This window comes from Armigeres subalbatus, chromosome 2 (genome assembly GCF_024139115.2).
Source record: "Armigeres subalbatus isolate Guangzhou_Male chromosome 2, GZ_Asu_2, whole genome shotgun sequence".
NCBI lineage: Eukaryota > Metazoa > Arthropoda > Insecta > Diptera > Culicidae > Armigeres > Armigeres subalbatus.
In genome coordinates, this window is record NC_085140.1 from 439,635,347 (window position 1) to 439,656,370 (window position 21,024).

At 40.3% G+C, this 21,024-nt stretch overlaps 2 protein-coding genes across 8 annotated transcripts in view; one reads left to right on the forward strand and one right to left on the reverse strand.

The window, feature by feature from the left end:
• The window catches only part of LOC134213655 (uncharacterized), a 78,687-nt gene extending 76,449 nt beyond the window's left edge, over positions 1–2,238 (forward strand). Inside the window, exon 2 of the mRNA XM_062692906.1 lies at positions 1,639–2,238. Within this exon, the coding sequence (XP_062548890.1) occupies positions 1,639–1,936 (298 nt within the window). The 3' untranslated portion in view covers positions 1,937–2,238. The remainder of the gene's footprint in view (positions 1–1,638) is intronic.
• Positions 2,239–3,669: 1,431 nt separating this feature from the next.
• LOC134213646 (solute carrier family 7 member 14) overlaps positions 3,670–21,024 on the reverse strand; it is a 55,474-nt gene continuing 38,119 nt past the window's right edge. For all 7 annotated transcript variants that reach the window (XM_062692893.1, XM_062692894.1, XM_062692897.1 and 4 more), the window contains 8 exons: positions 16,057–16,220; positions 15,777–15,971; positions 15,488–15,714; positions 15,264–15,418; positions 14,806–15,194; positions 12,271–12,816; positions 12,044–12,211; positions 3,670–11,969 (listed from right to left, as the gene is read on the reverse strand). In XM_062692893.1, the coding sequence (XP_062548877.1) occupies positions 11,803–11,969; positions 12,044–12,211; positions 12,271–12,816; positions 14,806–15,194; positions 15,264–15,418; positions 15,488–15,714; positions 15,777–15,971; positions 16,057–16,220 (2,011 nt within the window). In that variant the 3' untranslated portion in view covers positions 3,670–11,802. The remainder of the gene's footprint in view (positions 11,970–12,043; positions 12,212–12,270; positions 12,817–14,805; positions 15,195–15,263; positions 15,419–15,487; positions 15,715–15,776; positions 15,972–16,056; positions 16,221–21,024) is intronic.

The window sequence follows — 21,024 nt, forward strand, 5'->3', positions numbered from 1 at the left end:
TTTGGGTTAAGTTCAAGAGGCAGAGGTCCGTCTTGGTTAACGAGCTGCCAATGTGTTAGATGGGAGAAGCCAACTGATGGAATTTCTAATTGGATGTAGGAAACGAGCTAATGAACTATTCCAATTCTAGCAGATTGCTGTTAGAATACTCAAGTTGAAGGTATAGGAATAGTAATGGAAACGGTATGGAAGTCCATTTCCAGTTCTAGCGATTGCTAGAACACGAGAAATATAGAGAAAGATACAAAGTAGGAGAATGGAACGGACCTGGGATTGAACCCACGACCTCCTGAGTATGAGGCAGAAGCAGTAGCCATATGACTACCAAGCCCGCTTGGAAATTACGCTGGAGCAAACCAAGGGAAAAACCTAAATTTATTAAGCCCCTAGGGGCCTAGGATAACAACCCTAGCATCCGATTTTTGGTTTCTAAATAAACTAAACCACTGCCAATGACACACTGATGTTGATGTAGTCACGTCATTATAAGTAAAATATTTATTCATGTTCATTTTTTTTAATGAAAATATCAAGACCATCGAGCGACAAAAATTTAAAAACAATTCCATTGCAATCCATGCGTGCAGTGACCTCTATATTAACTAGAAAAAAAATACCTTGCCAGCTGGAGTCTTGCCCCCCTAGATCACATAGGCGTAACTAGAGACTTACGCCTATGTGATTCGGAACAGTTTTGGCCTCTCTTTTATCGTTGTTCGTTATCTATTGATAGCGATTTCTGCAAACCCTGGTTGCTGGTGTATGTAACTGGACTGCTACTGCTTGGACGTTCGTTTTGAAGTGAATTTGCTTGTAGGGGAAGAGGCCCCAGCGTAAAGCATTTGATTGCTTTTGGGCCCGTCGCCGTTATACTCCTGGATTTCTAATATTCTCCAGATTTCTCCAAAAAATCCCAGAAATACCACGATTAGTCATAAATCTCAAAGAAATCCCATTAAAACTTCAATAAAACCAAATGTCCCTCACAAAAATCTTTTAGATGTTAATAAACCTGTTTAGTTGTGCGTTAGTCAGCGGTTCAGGCCAATCCGGATCGAATTTTTCACAAACCACAAACTTGTTCATAATCCGGATTTGTTTAGCCACTGCATGATGCTAAATAAAACGGTTGAACATTTATAGGCTGCTTTTATGCCGGTGCAGAAGTCTATTCTACTCGAAGCTTGTTTGCTCGAAAAGACACACAATATTGCGGGTAACGTTGGACGAGGAAGCTTTATGAATCCATTGACGCGTGAGAAGGGGTGCAAGACTCGCAACTCTCGTGGTTCTCTTGAATAGGCCGGCAACCGAACGAAGCCAAAACACATCAGCCTTGCAGATTGGTTTGATTAATTGAAGAAAATTGCGCACACGATCTCAAGTGTTACATGAATAATACCTTTTATCGATTATATTTTTCCTAATCAATTATAGGTTGTTTACAAAGTAATTATACATTATTTACGTTTATCATCCACTACTCTTGAAGAAGTGAGTTGAGGGCTTCCGAATTCGTGTTGCCTCAAGCGGTGTGTCCTAAGTATTCAGGCTGTTGCTCCTGGGGCACACCAGCCGTGTTACTCTGTCATCAATAACATCACTGATACAATATTTTCCTGCCTATCTTTTCACCAGGTGGCTGAAACTGTTCTGCCTGCTGCAGTCCGTCCTGCTGGCGCTGGGCATCTCCCACTATGCCCATCCCGCCGTGTTGGAGAACGAAGCCCAGGAAGCGCTCCTGCCGGACTATCTGCGCCATCCCTTCTATAGGACGCCACGGGTTGCCAACGCATTGGCCCGTTTCAGCTGGATCGGCCCCGGAGAGGAACTGGTGCGGGAGCGGCATGCCGAGAAAATTTCCCGACTCGAGATCTACAACGTGCTGACCCACGCCGGGTTCATTCCACGGAGATTGCATAGCTTCAGACGCTGAAGAATTTGGCAGAATGCCATACCCGTGCGAGCGATACTGGGAAACGTCCGTAGCAACAATCGGTGGAAATTGATTGATCTTTCGTTATGGATAATATTTGTACATAAAGATCGCATTTGCAATAATAGTTGAGTTAAAATTAGCAAATAAATTTGTTTTATGATAAGATTGATATATAATTATACAAAACGGCAATATTTTAAATCAATTTACCTGCATATTTTTAGTCATCCAGTGAATGTTGTATAAATATCGTATTTGTAGTTAAATAAGGAATAAATAAGATTTCAATCTAAATAGAAGTGAGATTTTTTGAATGACATCGATATAAAGCTAAAAGTGTGGAATAGAGTTATAGGAGGCGAAATAAAACATGACTAAATTCGTACTCGACGCGTTTCCCATACTCGATAGGGGGACATTGTTCCAGTGCGAGGGAATCCAGAAAAGGTACGGCCCTTGTGGAACGTACACACGGTCAAGCAGTTTGACCAACATTGATTCCACCTCTCGTTTATTCAAACATCCACCAAGTTTTACCAACAGCGGCACGAACAATCAATTTATTCGACCAACAATATCACACACGAACGACCGAAGCGCCGACTGGAGCACCAACCATCAAAAAATATATGATGGTTTGTGCAACTTCACTACAAATGCTCAAACATGTTCGGCTAACCTTGACTCCACCCCCGGCAGCTCAAACCAAAATCAAACCGTTTTATTTTTTTTCCAACCGAGCCGCCAACTGTCAAATGGTTGTTCGAACAACTTCACACACGTTCAAACAAAGCAGCAACCGAAGCGTTTTCTTGGGGGCGGAGTCAATGTTCGTCCAACTGCTTGACTGGTGTGTACGTTGCATAAACCAACTTTTCATTTTTGTTGACGTAGTTGATCAACTTAATTAAACCAGAGACGATGGTATTATATAGAGACACGCGGAGAGAATAAAAGCAATTCTGGCTTCACGGCCAGCAGACAAAAAAAAAATCTGTGCGATCGGCAACATAAAAATTTGTGAGAACTTGAAGTGACTCTCAGTGTGAGCAGTTATTTCGTTTGCTCCAACTACATATTTTCTCTTCTTTAGCATCATTTCCTTATATTCAACAATAAATATGATTAAATACATATATAAATTTGCTATGAGTACTCTGAAAACATCTTCATTAACTGAACTTTTCAAACTTTTTTATAATTTCTATAATGATGATTACAATACCTATCTTGCATTTAGTACCGATTGGTAATGTTTGTTTACTTTGCTCGTTTGGTACCGCGCTTGTCGGTTCGTTTGGTACTTTCGGCTTCACTGTTTGCGGGTCTCTATCTATTAACAACGTCTCTGAATTAAACATGATACATTCAGTCCATATTTGGCCCAAGAGAAACACAAACACAAATTATTTTTTTTCACCATTTCTTTTATTTCAGAGCTTATACAATTCTCAGCAATAACAGTAAATATTTTAAATAACTACACTTACCAGTGTATGATCAGAAAAGAACAAATTATACATATTGAAATACGTTTCTGTTCCAACAGCAATTATACAGCAAGAAGAAGAATAAGAAATACACTCAGTAAACGTTCACTTAAGTGATTACATAAGAGTTGCTAAATAGGTTGAAACTTCCAAGTAGGTACACATGTAACAATTTATGATTTTGAATCCAAACAATTTTTTTTTAATTCCCTCAATCGCATTTCGAACGCCTTCATCTGCTTTACGCTATCTATGGTTAAAACTGCAAGCATTTTGCGAATATATACTAAAATCTGCTGTTGCACTGCAAATTGCGGTTCTAGCTACAACTCTTTAAAAATAATGTTCTCTGTCAATAAGATTTTAAATACTCTGCGCTACGGAAAGGCCGCTTTTTTGTGAGAGTTTTTCCCTCGAATCTTTAATCTTTGAACTAAGTGGGATTACATTTCCGTGGTTTTCCTCGCATAGTCATCCTATTAAAATCAAAGTATAAGAAGGGAATGTGCAAGTTTATTATTTTTATGACTTTTTAGCAGTAACTATGGATTTTAGCAAAAATAAACTACCGGACGAATTTGGTACTTCACTATTTTTTTTCACTTGATATGAGATGAATTTGTTTAAGTTTCAGATTGAAAATGGACCAGCTTACCAAGTCGGCGTGATTTTTTTTTGCAATAAATAAACATGGTATTAAACTTGCGATGTTTTTACCGGACTCCGGAGCATGATGATAACTTTTATTAAATTAGCGATGGACTTGTCATAAAATGAGCTACAGCAGCAGGGACTATGTCAAAGGGCTTGACGATCCCTCCCCAGGCCATCTGTGAGTTGTGGCGTCTGCCTAGGATGTGGTGGGGTTTGACAGTGGGCCCTGTTAAACCTCTATAAAAAGCTGCATGAATCCGCAAGTAGGCTCCGCCAAAGCGACCGTGTGCCGCTCAAAGCGCACAAGCCCAAGTCCTGGTGTTAGGTGGGACGCTAAACAGTCCTGACACGACGGCCCTCCGACGAGACAGGAGGTTTGCGCAGGCCCAATAAGCCGCCTGGAAAACCAATAATTACGAACAATATAAGAGATAATGCAACTCGATATAATCGGCAAAGACCTAGGCGACGAATAAAGGATCACGATTGGAAGCTTGGAACATGGAACTGCAAGTCGCTAGGCTTCGCAGGTTGCGACAGGATAATCTACGATGAATTACATCCCCGCAACTTCGATGTCGTAGCGCTGCAGGAAATCTGCTGGACAGGACAGAAAGTGTGGAAAAGCGGGCATCGAGCGGCTACCTTCTACCAAAGCTGTGGCACCACCAACGAGCTGGGAACCGGCTTCATAGTGCTGGGAAAGATGCGCCAACGCGTGATTGGGTGGCAGCCAATCAACGCAAGGATGTGCAAGCTGAGGATAAAAGGCCGTTTCTTCAATTATAGCATCATCAACGTGCACTGCCCACACGAAGGGAGATCCGACGACGAGAAAGAAGCGTTCTATGCGCAGCTGGAGCAGACATACGATGGATGCCCACTGCGGGACGTCAAAATCGTCATCGGTGACATGAACGCTCAGGTAGGAAGGGAGGAAATGTATAGACCGGTAATCGGGCCGGATAGTCTGCATACCGTATCGAACGACAACGGCCAACGATGCATAAACTTTGCAGCCTCCCGCGGAATGGTAGTCCGAAGCACTTTCTTCCCCCGTAAGAATATCCACAAGGCCACATGGAAATCACCTAATCAAGTAACGGAAAACCAAATCGACCACGTTCTAATCGACGGTAAATTCTTCTCCGACATCACGAACGTACGCACTTGCCGCAGTGCGAATATTGAATCCGACCACTACCTCGTTGCAGTATGTCTGCGCTCAAAACTCTCGACGGTGATCAACACGCGTCGGAGTCGTCCGCCACGGCTAAACATTGGGCGGCTACAAGACGATAGACTAGCCCAAGACTACGCGCAGCAGTTGGAAGTGGCACTCCCAACGGAAGAGCAGCTAGGCACAGCATCTCTTGAAGATGGCTGGAGAGATATTCGATCCGCCATTGGAAGCACCGCAACCGTTGCACTAGGCACGGTGGCTCCGGATCAGAGAAACGACTGGTATGACGGCGAATGTGAGCAGTTAGTTGAGGAGAAGAATGCAGCATGGGCGAGATTTCTGCAACACCGCACGAGGGCGAACGAGGCACGATACAAACGGGCGCGGAACAGACAAAACTCGATTTTCCGGAGGAAAAAGCGCCAGCAGGAAGATCGAGACCGTGAAGAGACGGAGGAACTGTACCGCGCTAATAACGCACGAAAGTTCTATGAGACGTTGAACCGTTCACGTAAGGGCCACGTGCCACAGCCCGATATGTGTAGGGACATCAACGGGAACCTTCTTACAAACGAGCGTGAGGTGATCCAAAGGTGGTGGCAACACTACAAAGTATAACTACCTGAATGGCGATATGGCAGACAACGGTGGCGGTATGGTAATGAATCTAGGAGCACGCGCGCAGGACATGCGACTTCCGGCTCCGAATCTCCAGGAAATCCAGGAGGAGATCGGCCGGCTGAAAAACAACAAAGCCAACAAACAACAAATGTCATCATGAAAAAAAATAGGGATGCTTGATGTTTTTTTTGCAAACTTAATCGATTATGTTTAATCGAATGCAAATGGAAAATCAAATGTTGTAGCAGAAGTGTAGTAGGCATATTTTTGCGGAAATGTATAATAAATTTGATATACTGCCGCTAACCGCAAGTCGAGCACATCTGTATATGGGGCTCCATATACAGATGTGCTCGACTTGCGGTTAGCGGCAGTATAGCTCGTTGAACTGTATCCGGCGGGACCATACCGGTGCACCTACTCGCTCTCTGTTTCGCACACCATGTTGCTGTTTGCTCATTTGACTGCAACACTTTTATCAAATGTACTATTGTCGTGCTAATCTTTTTCTAGAATGCTGCGGCGGTCTTACACTCGCAGGCTCGACTGTGAAGGTAAACGTCAAGATAGCCGCCGTGTTAAAAGATAGGCAAAATTTTCCCGCTCAAAACAAAACCACGTGCTTTTCGCGAAATGACAACAGTTTTCGATTGTATTAGTGAGAGGCAACCGGAGTCACTGAGTACATGGAGAGTGTCTATCATGGCAAGTGCATACAGTGGGTGAGATTTTCATTGACACTGTTGTGTTTAGTGACCGTTGCGATTACCTGAGAAGCAACCAGCAGGAAGCCGCAGTATTCTATTTTATCTCGAGATGCATAATATATTAACAATATGATTCACTCTCACGAAATTCTGGCGACCCCACATGTGGCGCCACGATACACGATACACATTATAATTAAACTACCCAACATATGACGATCGTTATACACACACACTTACGGAGCCGAATTTATTGAATTCAACATTTGGCTAGCAAACATTACCGCTAGGCAATGGTTAAACTCACTGGTATTTTTTAACAGCAAGGAAGTGACCCTGATCAATTTACTTATGTTTTGTTACACTTTTTGAATTTAAATGTAAATTAGCAAAATTCGTAGAGATTTATAGATTTATGATTTATAGATATATAGATGCATAAGAGTTTACAAAATGATTGTTTGAGCTCGGAAAACGATGGAATTTCGACATTCAAGACTTAAGGATTTTTGAAAATGTAACGTAACAAAATATTTTACCTACTTGTGAGATGAGCATTAGGGTGGTTCAAAACATTGATTTTGATCAACAATGCTCATCTGATTCTTTACCATGTTCTGAGTTTCCCCTGAAAATTTGAGCTCATTTGGATTAAAACTGATTTAGCACAAGCCGTTTCAAGTTTGCATGCAAATTAGTATGGAGAAAATTATTTTTTCGTTGTACTGTTAATGACGTTTCCCCATCAAGCGCAGGTTAAAAGAAAACCTACATAGCTAAATGGAATACTAACAGCTTTCACTCAGTGTAAACCGCATCTCAATTAATCGTTCCAATAATTCATGATTAGACAATATTTTCACCACGTAAAACACTTTTTTGGTAGTTGATTTGCATTATAAATATATTAGGGAGAAATATCAATATATTTAGGGGGGAAAGGGATATTGCTGTTACAATTATTTTAAATTGATATTTGAAAACCATCCCTAGAACGGAATAAAACTTGTAATGTTGCTTGGGATATCACCGCATGGCTAAGGAAGGCTTTTATATTACTATGGTAGATTATTGTTTAGCATGATCAATCGTTTTGAATAATTTTATGACACCAGTTAAACTTATTCATTCGCATAACAAGTTTCAATTTTGGCAGGTGTTGAGAAAGAATTGGGTATATATGTAAAAAAGATATCGAACCAGTGCATAATCTCCATCCAAGCGTTTCTCAGCTATTTTCAGAGGATTTCATACATTTATCGAGTTTGGCTTCGTTATGCTCTTTGACGCTTGAGCTTCAATAAACAAGTTATTTAGACTATAACTTGGTAATAATCGATTCCTCCTTAATTTTTTATATGACGATTGGAAGAAAAAAATCGAGGAAACTCATTTAGTAGTGACGTGGTAAATAATAGACTGTTTTACAACTAAAAGGTTCCGTTTAAGGGAAAAAAAGGTGGTTGGGACCCCTCGGTAGATTTTTTTTAAATAGTCACGAAATGAAAGCTTAAAGGGTCAAACACAATGGACACGTTTGCGTGCGTTTTGACAGTTTTCCCATGTGTTTGGCCCATAAGAGCTATATTTTCACGTAGTGAAAGTATTAGCGATGCTCATTTTTTTTTGTCACACACCGCGTTGAATTATCTTGATTTTATAAAATTAATGATGATTTCTTTTCAAATTAACTCGCATGCATAATTGCAAATGCAAATTGTTATCAATTTGTGAATATGATTTGACAGAGAGAAACGTACTTTTGTGAACAAACTGCCCGATATGAGAGTCTGATATAAATACAATTCAAACATAATTACGTTTGTGGTACAATCTCTCTATATAAAAATGAGTTTGCATTTCCTTTGAGGCAATATAACTCACGAACGGGTTGACCGATCTGTACGGGTTTCTCATTAATCGATTCATCTTGAGGACTGCTGTGTTATAAAATATCACTAAATTTTGAGGTGAAAGTTGAGAAATTGTGAAAATACAATTTTGATGCGAGTTGTAAGGAAACCCAATACGATCGCGCTAAAAATGATCTAGAGTGCGGCGCTGAATGAACTCAACAATTGACAGTAAGAATGCAAAATATAGTTGACTCTGTAAATCTCGATGCTCTATATCTCGATATCTCTCCCTATGTTGATGGTTTCCTCGGTCTCTTCAATCTACATACATTTTGGCTTTCTACATCTCGATAGCTTCCCTATCTTGAAATCTTTCTATCCCGATGTGTTGTACCGTGCGGGACCGAAATCCGTCCACCTCATGAGATATCAATAAATTAAGAGAGGTTAAAGGTAATTAATGTAGGAATAATTAATCTTATTCTGTTCAGATACTTGACAGTAAGCTTTTAGGGCATAGAATTGGAAAGAAGGCTTTGAAATTAAAACCACAAAAATCAAAAACTAATCTACACCCACCAAACGCGGAGTTTGTGCCGCCATCTTGTTTTCGGGTACAGCATAATTGCACCAAAAGTAACTGTGTTCTATTGCTAATTGCAAATAATTACATAAGATAAGCGGAATACAAATCGACAGGATCGCTTCTCAAGGTGCATATCGAACTATTTACAGTGGTAGTTTAGTCAATCAGGTTGTTTCAATTTAAATATTTAGTTAAGAAATAGCTGTACGGATTTTGATCCTTTGATTCGAAATCCGTCCACGGTGGACGGATTTCGAGTCAGGAGTAGTTGATTTAATTCATTATTTTATCATGTTTTTCGTAGTTTTTAATGAGTAAATGTGAAACACTTCAAAAGTAAAAGCCTTCATGCGCCTGTGTCAATGACAAACGTTTTATTTACATTCGATTCCTATTTTCTAATGACTTTTTCATATACGAAGGTGCTTAAGTGTACGGATTTCGATGCCCCACGGTAATCGTATTTTGTTCTGGATTCACTCTCCTTATGTCGATATGTTCAAATTTTTAGACTACTAGACCATATTTGGACGATAACAATACAGATCAACAATAAGCAATGATATTTGTTTTGTTGTCGTTTTTCATAGCAACAAGCTGTTTTGGATCTAGTACCCATTTAAACTTTCCTTCCATTCTTCGATCTCTCCCTATCTCGATGGTCCCTTCAATATCGAGATGTGGAGAGCGACTGTAGTATAATCCCGAGCAAGGTCGGGTACGTTCAACTAGTTTTTCTTGCGAAAGTATCGAAAAATAATCTATTAAATCCCAAAAAATATCTGATATTGGATACGGAATCGAGAAAGCACAATAAAATAGGCGTAATTAAGTTTAGCCGAAATATCTCACCGTAATGCTACGTTTTGAAAGGGCAAGTGAATTGAACAGCTTAGTTTAATGCAATTTACTTGCCAAGAGTTGAACATGTTCAACTTACTGTCCGTTCAAGTGAGTTGAGCAAAGGTGTTTGGACGCGTTTAATCCAAGCGACTTGCTCAATTCACTTTCCATGTCTAAATGTAACCATATAATCATACCCATATAATGGGTCCCATTATGATAAGCGCAACATAACAAAACGCAATCGGATGAGTGTCATCTTCATGGCTTTCCACTCAAGATACATATTCATTCAATCAATGGTGGGCAGCAAAAAGTTTTCAATTCATAATAAGTTGAAACGCAGGTGTTAAGTTCCAGTAGGAATTTAGAACACCGAAGAGGAAGAAGAATGATGCATTGGAATAATATCGATAATATTCAGAAAGAATTAATCAAATTTCTTGCTGAAGAAAATGATAGAAATGTTTACAGTGGAACAATCATTTTAATGTTTGCGGAACGGCTTTCACAGTTTGAACGATTGAAGCAAAGGTGTAGTTTGTCTGCTTTGCACTGCTTCATCGAAATATTTACAGTAGTGTTTGCATTTAACAAAGTCGATATTCCGGTAATCGATTTATTGAAAAATGTATGGACATCCCCACACTGTAAAATGGCATCGAACAACTGTATGACTACTCACCGGAAGATGGCAGGAGGGTTTTCCAGCACAAGCTAGAAAAAAAACATGTTTAGATTCCTCTTTGCTCGCTAGATGATGTTGTTATCACCGGCAAATTGTTCGCCATTTCGTTGTATGGAAAAACTCGAAGTGAACCATATTGTTAATATAATATATTTGGCAAGACGCTCCGATCGAATAGAGTTCGCCGCCGTACCAAACTAACTATCTACAAAACGCTTATAGGACCGGTAGTTCTCTACGGACACGAGACCTGGACGATGCTAGAGACCTGGATGCTTGCTAAAGTTATTAAATTATTTAATTAATGTTTTTGACCCTAGTCAAAATAATAAGATCTGCAAAGAGAAGCTTTTACTTTTTCTATCAGAAGTAAGCTTATGTGAATCTATTTTATTTATTGAATCTATTTTTTGCAAAAACGCCTCAAAAATAATAATTATTCATTCATTTAAGTGGTATTAGTTTTGTTTTTTAGACTATCATCAGAATTTCATAAAAGCGTGTGAAAACACGATTAGATTTTGTTTTGTTTCTGAGTTCGTCAAATTCTCTTTTTCTCCCACCATAGAAGTTCTGAGATGTCAAAGAAAGACTTTATGTTTTGTTGTTTTTCGAAAACCAAATGTAGAATGCTTTGTGAAAATGCTACTGATGACTAATTTGTCTTGGATTATGCTTTGGTATCGTCTGTTTTGTTATTATTGCACTTTAGAATTAAACAACACTCTTAGGTCAAACCACAATCGTTGACCTTTTTAATACTTTCCGGTACAGTGATTGCTTGTTTCGATTACTCACAAATTATACCTTTTATATAGTAGATGTGTTCCAACAGTTTTTAGTTTACACATTTTTCGTTCAAATTGACATTAAAGACAGAGTTATATCTAAGTTTCTAATTGAATTCAATCGGTCTCATGTGTTTCCTAAATCCACATTCATTATCACATTGAAAGATTTACATATAACATTTTTGATTCCTCCTCATATACTATTGTAAAATCACACATATCTGTTTTTTTCGGTTCTTGGAGCAACGATGATTGTTTATCGGGGTCAATAGTACAAAAAATATTCACTCAACAATCAGATTTTTTTTTTTTTAATTTTACTTCGATGCGCATCCCGAAAATCGTCGATGGGCAGCGTCTCCCCTTTTAGACCCATCAATCGGTCCACTCCTCAACCGTGTCCTCTTCGTCGAACAATTCGCTTTCCGAACTGTCCGACGGGTGTCAGCTGTGCCCTGCAATGCGCGAAGGAATGATAGATCCTTTTGGGGGCCGTGGCACACGGATGGTAGTCCTGGTTCCGGACACGCTGGCAATCAGAGTCTGCGTAGACGGGGGACGCTCCAGGCAGAGACAGCACCACGTATCGCACCGGATGAATAGGAAGAGACCTGTTGTCGAAAGGTTGTAAAATAATTTTAGTTGTACATATTTTAGAATTCTGAATAAAAAGCATTTTAAGTACCTGCTAAAAACCACAATAGCAAAGCTGGCCATGACTGGAGGAACGATGCTGAATATAAGATGGTCGACCCCAAAAGCGTAATCGTACAAATGAGGGTCGCTGGTGTCGTTGAAGTAGTCTGATCATACTTAGGAAATAGCATCAGAATGGCGGACGGAATGAAGACCACTGAAATGCGAAGTAGTTTTTATTACCGCCGTATTGACAGATCTTTAGTGTGAACTCACGATTGACTCCAACGATAATTGTATTCGTCTCCCACAGCATAAGCCCAGTTGACGTCAGCACACTCCCCGTCACAATAAACCCAATAAACAGTACGGTCAACTTCCAGCTGCTCGCCGTAGGAAGCCTCAGCGTATTGTTGTCCAGCGGACCAGCCGCCGAAACCTTGACCTTCTGTCGGTACTCATCAACGATGGCATCAATGTCGGTGCTGCTCTCCTCGTCGCTATCCGTGTTTTCCGGTTTGGCCAGGGCGATACACTCAATGTCGGAAACCTGGTCCGACAAAACGGTCGATTCCACGTTGTTGGGTGGACTGTCCGGAGCTTTTGGAGATGGAGGTTCTCCCAGTAGTAACCACTCACGTTCGTGCTCCTCGCGGGGACCATTCTTGTTGGCTCGATTGGTTTGGAGCACGTGATGGGCGATGGAAGCTGCCGATGGCTTCCGTAAAAACCAGACGGCTTTTTTCGTTTTGATTAAGCCGGACTGCGACGGAACGGGTTTTGGCGAAGCGTTCAGCCTACTGTACGCCAGAGAGGAATCATCTGTTTATAAAAAATTGACCATTATTTAAAAAATCGCTTTCTTTTAGACGTCTTTGGTTTAATATTTTTGATAATGTCTGTGATCTGTAAACAATAAGTTTATCATGCTCCCATCAAATCGATCCTTATTGAACCATTCGATTGTAAAGCCCTTTCATGAGCATTGGTCAACATTGCGCTAGAGGATTTATTCCAAATTTCCGGACTTAATAGCCAAAATTCAATTTTACGAAGATTATTCATGAAGTACAAAAAAGAAATTTGTTCAGCTTAGATTATCAGAAGTTCTTGAATAAAGTCATAAGAACATCGGGTCTACGAAATTGGTGGTGGCTGGCCCAATTATTACTTCCGGTCTTTTACTATACTTAGTATAGTAATAGTCAACCATTCGTTCTACATATTACTAATATGGGGGGTAAGCATGATCAATTGTTATAGAATTTAAAAAGAAAACGAATGCTAAGACCAAGTGCCACCGGTTGACACCAAGCGGGCCAGTGTAATGTGGGGTAGTTAGGGTTTAACGAAATTAGCAAATAATATTTTATCATGCAAAATTTTAGGATAGTTTCTACGCATCGTATTATTAGAAGGTTTATTTTCAGTATTACTTAGCGCAAGAGAGGTTTAAACTCTGCGTTACATTGCATTGATTCCCCGATTCAGTGTGTTACTTTACTAAGTAATAGCAGTTTCGGGGCGGTAAGGATATAATTTTGATAAACAAAGTTGATTTGATTTATTTTTTCCTGGTGGTGCTAAACTGATAAGCTTTATTAACGTCTATCTCCCTCTATTTTGGTCACGATCTTTCGGTATCATAAGTGATCAGCACTCATAATATTACTTAATGTGTGGGGCATGGAACATATTTACGACGCGTATCAGCCGGCTGACCCGGGATTGATCAGTAGTGTTAGGCTTGGTGCGGTTATTCTAATTCAGTTTGATTATTTATATTCTTAGGCAGCAAATGATAGGGAGCTTGTTTTTCAGCATGGCGCGGCGCAGGAGAGGGTGTAAACTCTGCGTTGTATAGTGTGGTGTAGGTGGTCCTCGATTCGGTGCATTGCTGCATTGTCATGTTAAGCATAGTTGTCCCATGTCGTCGGGGCGATGGGAGGTACATCGCCTGTGGTGGCATGGGGCGGCCGTGCTTTGAGCAGCGGTGTGGTGCTGACATTTTCGGGACAGTTAAGTTCAGTTAACTTAACATAGAGTTTTAATTTTGATTTTTAATATTTGTTAAAATATTTAATTATATTGTGTTGTCTAGATGTAAGATTCAAATCTTCATTGTTTTATTCATTAAATTAATAGGAGCAATGTAGCAATGTGGTGTAATACACTTGAGATTCGAAACGGCTAGACCTGGGCTTAAAAATCAAATATTCTAATAGTAGTGGAAAATTCGGTAGAAAATATGTTCTCCAATTAATATCGTAAAAAAGGTCTATAGAACAATCACTAATGCTTTGGGGCCAATGATGGAGGCCCCCCCATTATTTTTTTGTTTCAGACGACCGGCTTTGAAGAACAGCAACATCCAACATCCAACAACAGAGAGGCATGATGGAGTTGGATACATGGATCTAAGAGATAATCGTTATCCATCTTCGTGGAGTTACTATACTAATCATAAAATCATTGTCTCGTTTCAGCAAACGTTAATCTTCTCAACTACATTTCCCTTTCCTATCAACTCTCTTTTCTTTTAATGTATCCGATACTTGTGGGACTGGTTAAACCCAGCGCCTGCTTGTGGGTGGAAGCCGGTGTACTATACGGTCTAGCGCATGATAACGGTGAAGGCTTGGTAGGTCTTCACCTAACTTAAGTGTAGATGGGCGGACGCTGTTGGCCAGGGTGAAGGCTGATAAATTACAATTACAATTACAATTACAAGAACATCGGCTCTATGAAAATTTTTAAGTTAGCAAAATAATCAACCATGCACTATTTTCAATCCAATTTTTTTCAACTTACTTTGTTGTTCCATGTATTGCGGTCGGAATGGAATATACAGCAGATAGAATGCCCTCAGAATAGTGGCCATCAGATGGCTTGCCGCCAGAATATAGGTCAAGTTCTCCATCGGGCAAGCAAACGCCAACATCGCGCACAAACTCCCACCGGTGAACACCGCCAGTATAGGACTTCCGCTGTCTCTGTTCTCGTACCCGATCTGCTTGGCAAGTATTTTCCAGTCGGACGTGGTCAGCTGCACGATCTGGTAGAACATTTCCGGAAACAGTTCCAGAAGCGCACCGGAACAGGTCAGCACCAGCAAACAGGCCACCGCTGGAATCGCTTTGTGGAAGTCTTTATTCTCTAAGATCGCCAACACTGGCACCGCTTCATACTCATGTGTAGTACTGAAAGCGTGTGAACAAAGAATTCGTTAATTAAGTTGTGCCTCATCTATCCATCCCACACGCCAGTACCTAAATTTTATTACAGCAGTTAAGCACGCTCCAATCAATTCGTTGGACAGCAAGACCGCCAGGATAATGACTAATCCCACAAGTCGTTTGCAGTAATTGCCATTAAGGAGGTCATTCGAGAAGCTGAAACTTGATAGCGCCGCACCGGAAAGAAGCTGCCAAAAATAAAATAAATTAATTCAGATATTACCCACTGAGATTCACACCCTCTCCCTCGAACTCACTCCAACGACTCCTTTTGGAAGAATTGCCTCACTGTCGAAAAGCTCGAAATTTCCACGCCACCCTGCCACGACTCCAATAACCGAAGCAAATGACACCACTCCGGTCACCATAAGAAAGCTGAAGATTTTCGTATTCTCCAGTCCCAGCATAAACATCCCGGTGAGGAGAAAAATCACCACCACCCCAATCACGTCGGGCCACGGTTCATTAGCCGGCGAGTTGCGACCTGTGTGAGTTCATGCACTTAAGGGTCGGAAAAATCATAATTCGCTCGCATATTCATCTCACCCAAAATGTACATCCTCGCTAGACCTCCGGTCATGGCATCGAGCGACGAGCTCAGAGTCCTCACGAGCATTGCACACGCGGAAAACAGTGCCAGGATGTCCATCCACTTGGCCAGGAACAGGCAGAAATAATCCGCCCGGTGGGTGGTTCGAATGTAATACATCTGCAGCGATTTGACACTGGACTTGCACACGCCTACGATACCATGGAAGTAATTTGATTCATTAAGCGAAACCAACTAAATGGAAGCAAACAAGAAATGCTAATTAGTTCAACAAACCGGAGAAAATGGCCAATACTGCGGCGATGGCAGTTCCAATCATCATCCCAGGGCCGCCAGTCTCGTTGTACGCAATCAGATGCGTTAGAATGAGTGTTCCCACTGCCCATCGGCCACCGGTCCCACTGACTATTGTGCTGCTGATGGACCATGATGGTAGAACCCTGGAAAAGGAAAAAAAAATGATTTTAATTTCGTCAACGTTAATCATGAACATTACATATCATTGTAAAAGCTTTCATCTTCACGCGGAAGTAATACACTTATCTCATTAGTTATACTATTATACGATGTTCAATAAGTGCGGATATACTTTCAAAATGTGTTAGAAAATTGAAACTACTTTTCTGGGTACATTTATTGAACGCATCATTTATAAGTTATAAATAATTCAGAACATTTCTTTTGAAGTGCCCGATTGTTTATATTTCTTCACAAGCTTCAACCGAAGGTAGAGCAGGTGCAGGCGTCTATTCTCGTGAGCTGAGATTGGAACAGTCATAATCAACGGGTAGTCACTGCACTGTCTTTCAAGCGAGCGAAAATATTTGCCATTATGTGTGGTGCGCAATCCGCACTACAGAATCACATTATGGGCAAAGTAATATACTTCTGTTCAGATAGCCAAGCAGCTATTAAAGCTCTCGCCTCGGCAAAGTCGAGGTCGAAGTTAGTAATCGCATGTCGAACTCAAATTGAGGAACTGAATTCAGTGAATACGTTACATCTTATATGGGTACCTGGCCATTCTTCCATAGCTGGAAACGAATTGGCTGATGACTTAGCTCGCACTGGAGCAGTGGGGTAGCCACGGGGGTGGTTTTGGGCATTACCCCCCCCCCTAGAGACAAATATTTTGGAAGAAATTTTTTTGTTCGAAAAAAAAATGTTCAAACCCCCCCCCCCCCCCCCCCCGGCCCAGACCAATTTTCTGGCTACGATACTGCACTGGAGCATAGCAAGACTTTATTGGTCCTGAGCAGGGCTTGGATAAATGAAGCAATGAAGATGAGGACCGATGCTTCAGCACCAGATATACTCCCGAGGAAGGTAGCTTCATGAGAGAACAGTTTCAAAGTGCACCCGCTAGTGCAGAGAATATTTAACTCTCTTGCCTCACTTATACTGAGTTGCGCATTTCAGTTGGAATGAATGTGTGAAAGAGAGGTATATGATGCATTCTCTCTCTTTCTCGCTAATATGGTTTTGTATTCACACAACACTCACTCGCATCTGAAACACTGCCGATGAACGAAGGAACCATCCTCATTTCACACTGCCCTACTGAACGATGCCTCCTCGGCACTACCCGGCTTGTGAAGATGCCACGTTCAAAACTCCCCACTTTCAATGTATAAAACGAATGCTTTGTATTTGCTTCTTCCCTTGCTCGTGCAGCCAGCAGCACGTCATCAAGCGCACATCAATCGGTGCACCGAAATTATAACCTCACTGTGGGCTAAAAACGAAGCATTCGTTCGTTTTTGAACGAATTTTCCAATGCCTGGTTCTGAGCTAGCTATTCCAATATATATGTATTGAGTGCAGCGTTTGATTAGCTCTTCCACTAGCACAAACGGTATTGGAGTAGTTTGGATCCATGTCGACAAACAAAATTATATATCCGAGAGCCATTTTTCTCCCATCCATATTCCTTTCTTTTTTGTTCACTTACTTTTCCGCCATGTTCGTGATGAGAAAGGCTGTGAAGGCGATGGCACATATCTCCCAAATTGAGGTGAACGTGCCCCTGGAGCCGACGTTCTGATACCTGATAGCCGAAAATTCTCAAAAGTTAACACAACAGTCGAGACAAAATTCAAAATTGAATTGAATAAATTCAACATTAGCAAGAATAAAGTTGAATAAACAAGTAAGTGAACATAGTAAACTTTCTTTTCCATGGTAGCTGTAGAGCTCCATCAAATTTTGCACCTTCCAAATTTCATTGAATTGTTTCAACAACAACAACAATATTTGGCACATCTTTATGGTCTCATAAACAGTTTATATTATCAATTTTGTGTAAAAATCGTGAAAAAATTAAAACAATCAAGTTATTATTTGCAATCAAAAACTTTTTATTCGTTTTCAACTAATTTTATTATGCCAAAAAACCTTTGTACACTGGGGTCTCTTTTTACGCGACTTTTTTACGCGGTTTTTGGGATTTACGCGGATTTTTTACGCGGTTTTAATTTTTTACGCAATTTTTCGAAAAAGTCTTGAAATCACGTAAAAGTTGTAAAAAGTTGATTTTTATCGATTTTTGCAAAAAGTTGTTTTTTACGCGGATTTCGGATTTTACGCGGTTTTCAAAAAAATATTCTAAGTCCTTTTCAAGGGAAAACACTAATGGAGGTACGATGCTGGGTTATTAGAGCGAAGGCCGTCAGTCCCGAAGCCGTTAGGCCGAATGAGAGGTGAAAAGGGAGAAGTGACAAGTGAGAAATATGTGAGATGTGAGAAGTGAGTAGCAAGGAGGGAGAAGTAAGAAGTAAGAAGCGAGAAGTGTGAAGTGAGAAGCGAGAAGTGAGGAAGTGAGAAGTGAGAAGTAATAAGTAAGAAGCGAGAAGTGAATAGTGAGAAATGAGATGTGAGAGGTGACAAGTGATAATTGAGTAGTGATATGTGAGAAATGAGAAGTGAGAATTAATTTGTGAGATGTGAGAAGTGATAAGTGAGAAATGAGAAATATTTTGTGAGAAGTGAGAAGCAAGAAGGGACAAGTGAGGAGAGTGAAGTGAGAGAAGGAGAATAAGAAATAAAAAAGAAGAAATGAGAAGTGACAAGTGAGAGCCGAGAAGTGAATAGTGAGAAGGGAGTAATGAGATAAACATATGAGATGTAATAAGGGAAAACTGAAAAGCGAGAAGCTGTAAATAAAAATAAGAAAGTGAGAAGTGATAAGAGAGAAGTGACAAATGCGAGATTAGATACGATAAGTGACATTTAAGATAGAAAAAGTGAGAAGCGAGAAGAGAGAAGTAGGAAGTACGTAGTGTAAAATGAGAAGTGTGACGTGAGAAGTGAGGAGTAAGAAGTGAATAATGAGAAGTAAGAACTAAGAAGTAAGAAACGTGTTACCCGAGAAGAAAAAAAAAGAGAAGCGAGAAGGAAGAAGTAAAAAGTGGATGAAAAGTGAGATGTGAGAAGGGAGGAAGGGAGAAATTATAAGTAAGAAAACGGTAGCGAGAAGTGAAATGTGAGATTTGGGAAGTGTGAAGTAAGGAATGATATGCAAGTAGTGAGAAGTTAAAGGTGAGCAGTGGAAAGTGATTTTTGAAAAGTGAAAAGTGAGAAGTAAATAGTGAGAAGTGAGATGTGGAAAATCAGAAGTGAGAAAGAGAAGTGAGAAGTATGTAAGATGTAAGAAGTGAGAAACAAGAAGGGAGAAGTGGGAAGGCAGAAATGAAAAATTAAAAGTGAGAAGTGAGAAGCGTGAAGTGTGAAATAAGAAGTGCGGAGCGAGAAGTGAGAAGTAAGAAGTGAAAAGTGGGACGCGGGATGTCAAAATTGAGAGGCGAGAAGTGAATAGTGTGAAGTGAGAAATGAGATAAATATGTGAGATTTGAAAAATGAGAAGTGATAAGTTAGATTCGAGAAATGAGAAGCTATAAGTGAGAAGTGAGATTTAGAAGTGAGAAATTCGATACGAGAAGTGATGTGTAAGATGTGAGAAGCGAGAAGAGAAAAACGAGAAGTGATAAGTGAGAGCCGAGAAATGGGTTGGAAGCGACAAATGAGAAGTGAAATTGAAAAGTGAGAAATTCAATACGAGAAGTGAGATGTAAGATGTGAGAAGTGAGAAACAAGAAGTGAGAGCCGAGCAATAGGTTGATACGAGAAGTGAGATGGAAGATGTGAGAGGTGAGAAACGAGAAGTGATAAGTGGAAGCCGAGAAGTGATGGAGAGAAGTAAATTGTAAGAAGTGAGCTATGAGAAGTGAAGAGTGAAATAAAGTGAAATAAAAAGCAATTTGTAAGATGTGAGTGAAGTTAGAAGGGAGAAGTGAGGTGTGTGATGTGTGATGTGAGAGGTGAGAAGCAAAAAGTTAAGAAGTGAGAATCGAGAAGTGAGAATTCTTTTGTTTGAGAATTGATCAAAAATGGTCACAGAGCTTTCGATCATCCGAGAAATTCGAGAAACAAAACTCTCTGATTGTCTTCGTTGGTAAATCTTCCTCGCAATCCGAAAATAAATATTGAAGGAAATGCCGAGTCTTCATTCAACATCGCGAAGGGTAGACCTCAAAAACCGTTTCAGGAATGTTCGAATAAAATCAAGAAACTACGTGTTGAAGACCTTATCAATAAAAATGAACCTGAGGAGCTAGTATTTGCGGCCAATATATCAAGTAGCTCAAGCGCAAATCATGAAAAGGTAATGACAGCGACACAAGTACTGGCGTTGTACATTGACTTGAGTTTATCCGACAGAAAGTACAATCTGCTTCAAAGTACTTTAAACGAGGTGCATGCAAATCTGCTTCCTAGTCTTTACGCGTTGAAAAAGGAAAAGAAAAAAAAATCATTCCTTAACAGGTTTCCGCGTCTGAAACGTCCGCTGAGGTTAACTTGCAAGACATGATGAATTGTACCTGGCTAAGCATTATGCAGAAATTTTCGGTAGAGAGCTCAAGGACGGTGCAGGGACAGAAAAAGTCAGTTCAACTACACTCAAACAGCTGACATCCAACACACAATCAAGTTGCTAGTCCTTCCCGAATTTGAATGTGCGAATGAATAGGACGGCATGTGCACGAACAGCAGCAAGCGTCGACTCTCGGTGTAAGCGTTGTTTTGTGCGGTGTCAAAATGAATCTTCAGCTTGGCACATTGATATTCAATTTGAAATCTCAAAATATGAATATCATTTCATACTGCGGTGCATGGATTCAACATTTTGAAGTCAGATTCCTGAAATATATGCATCTGTTTAGTATATAAAGTAAAATAATCATCATT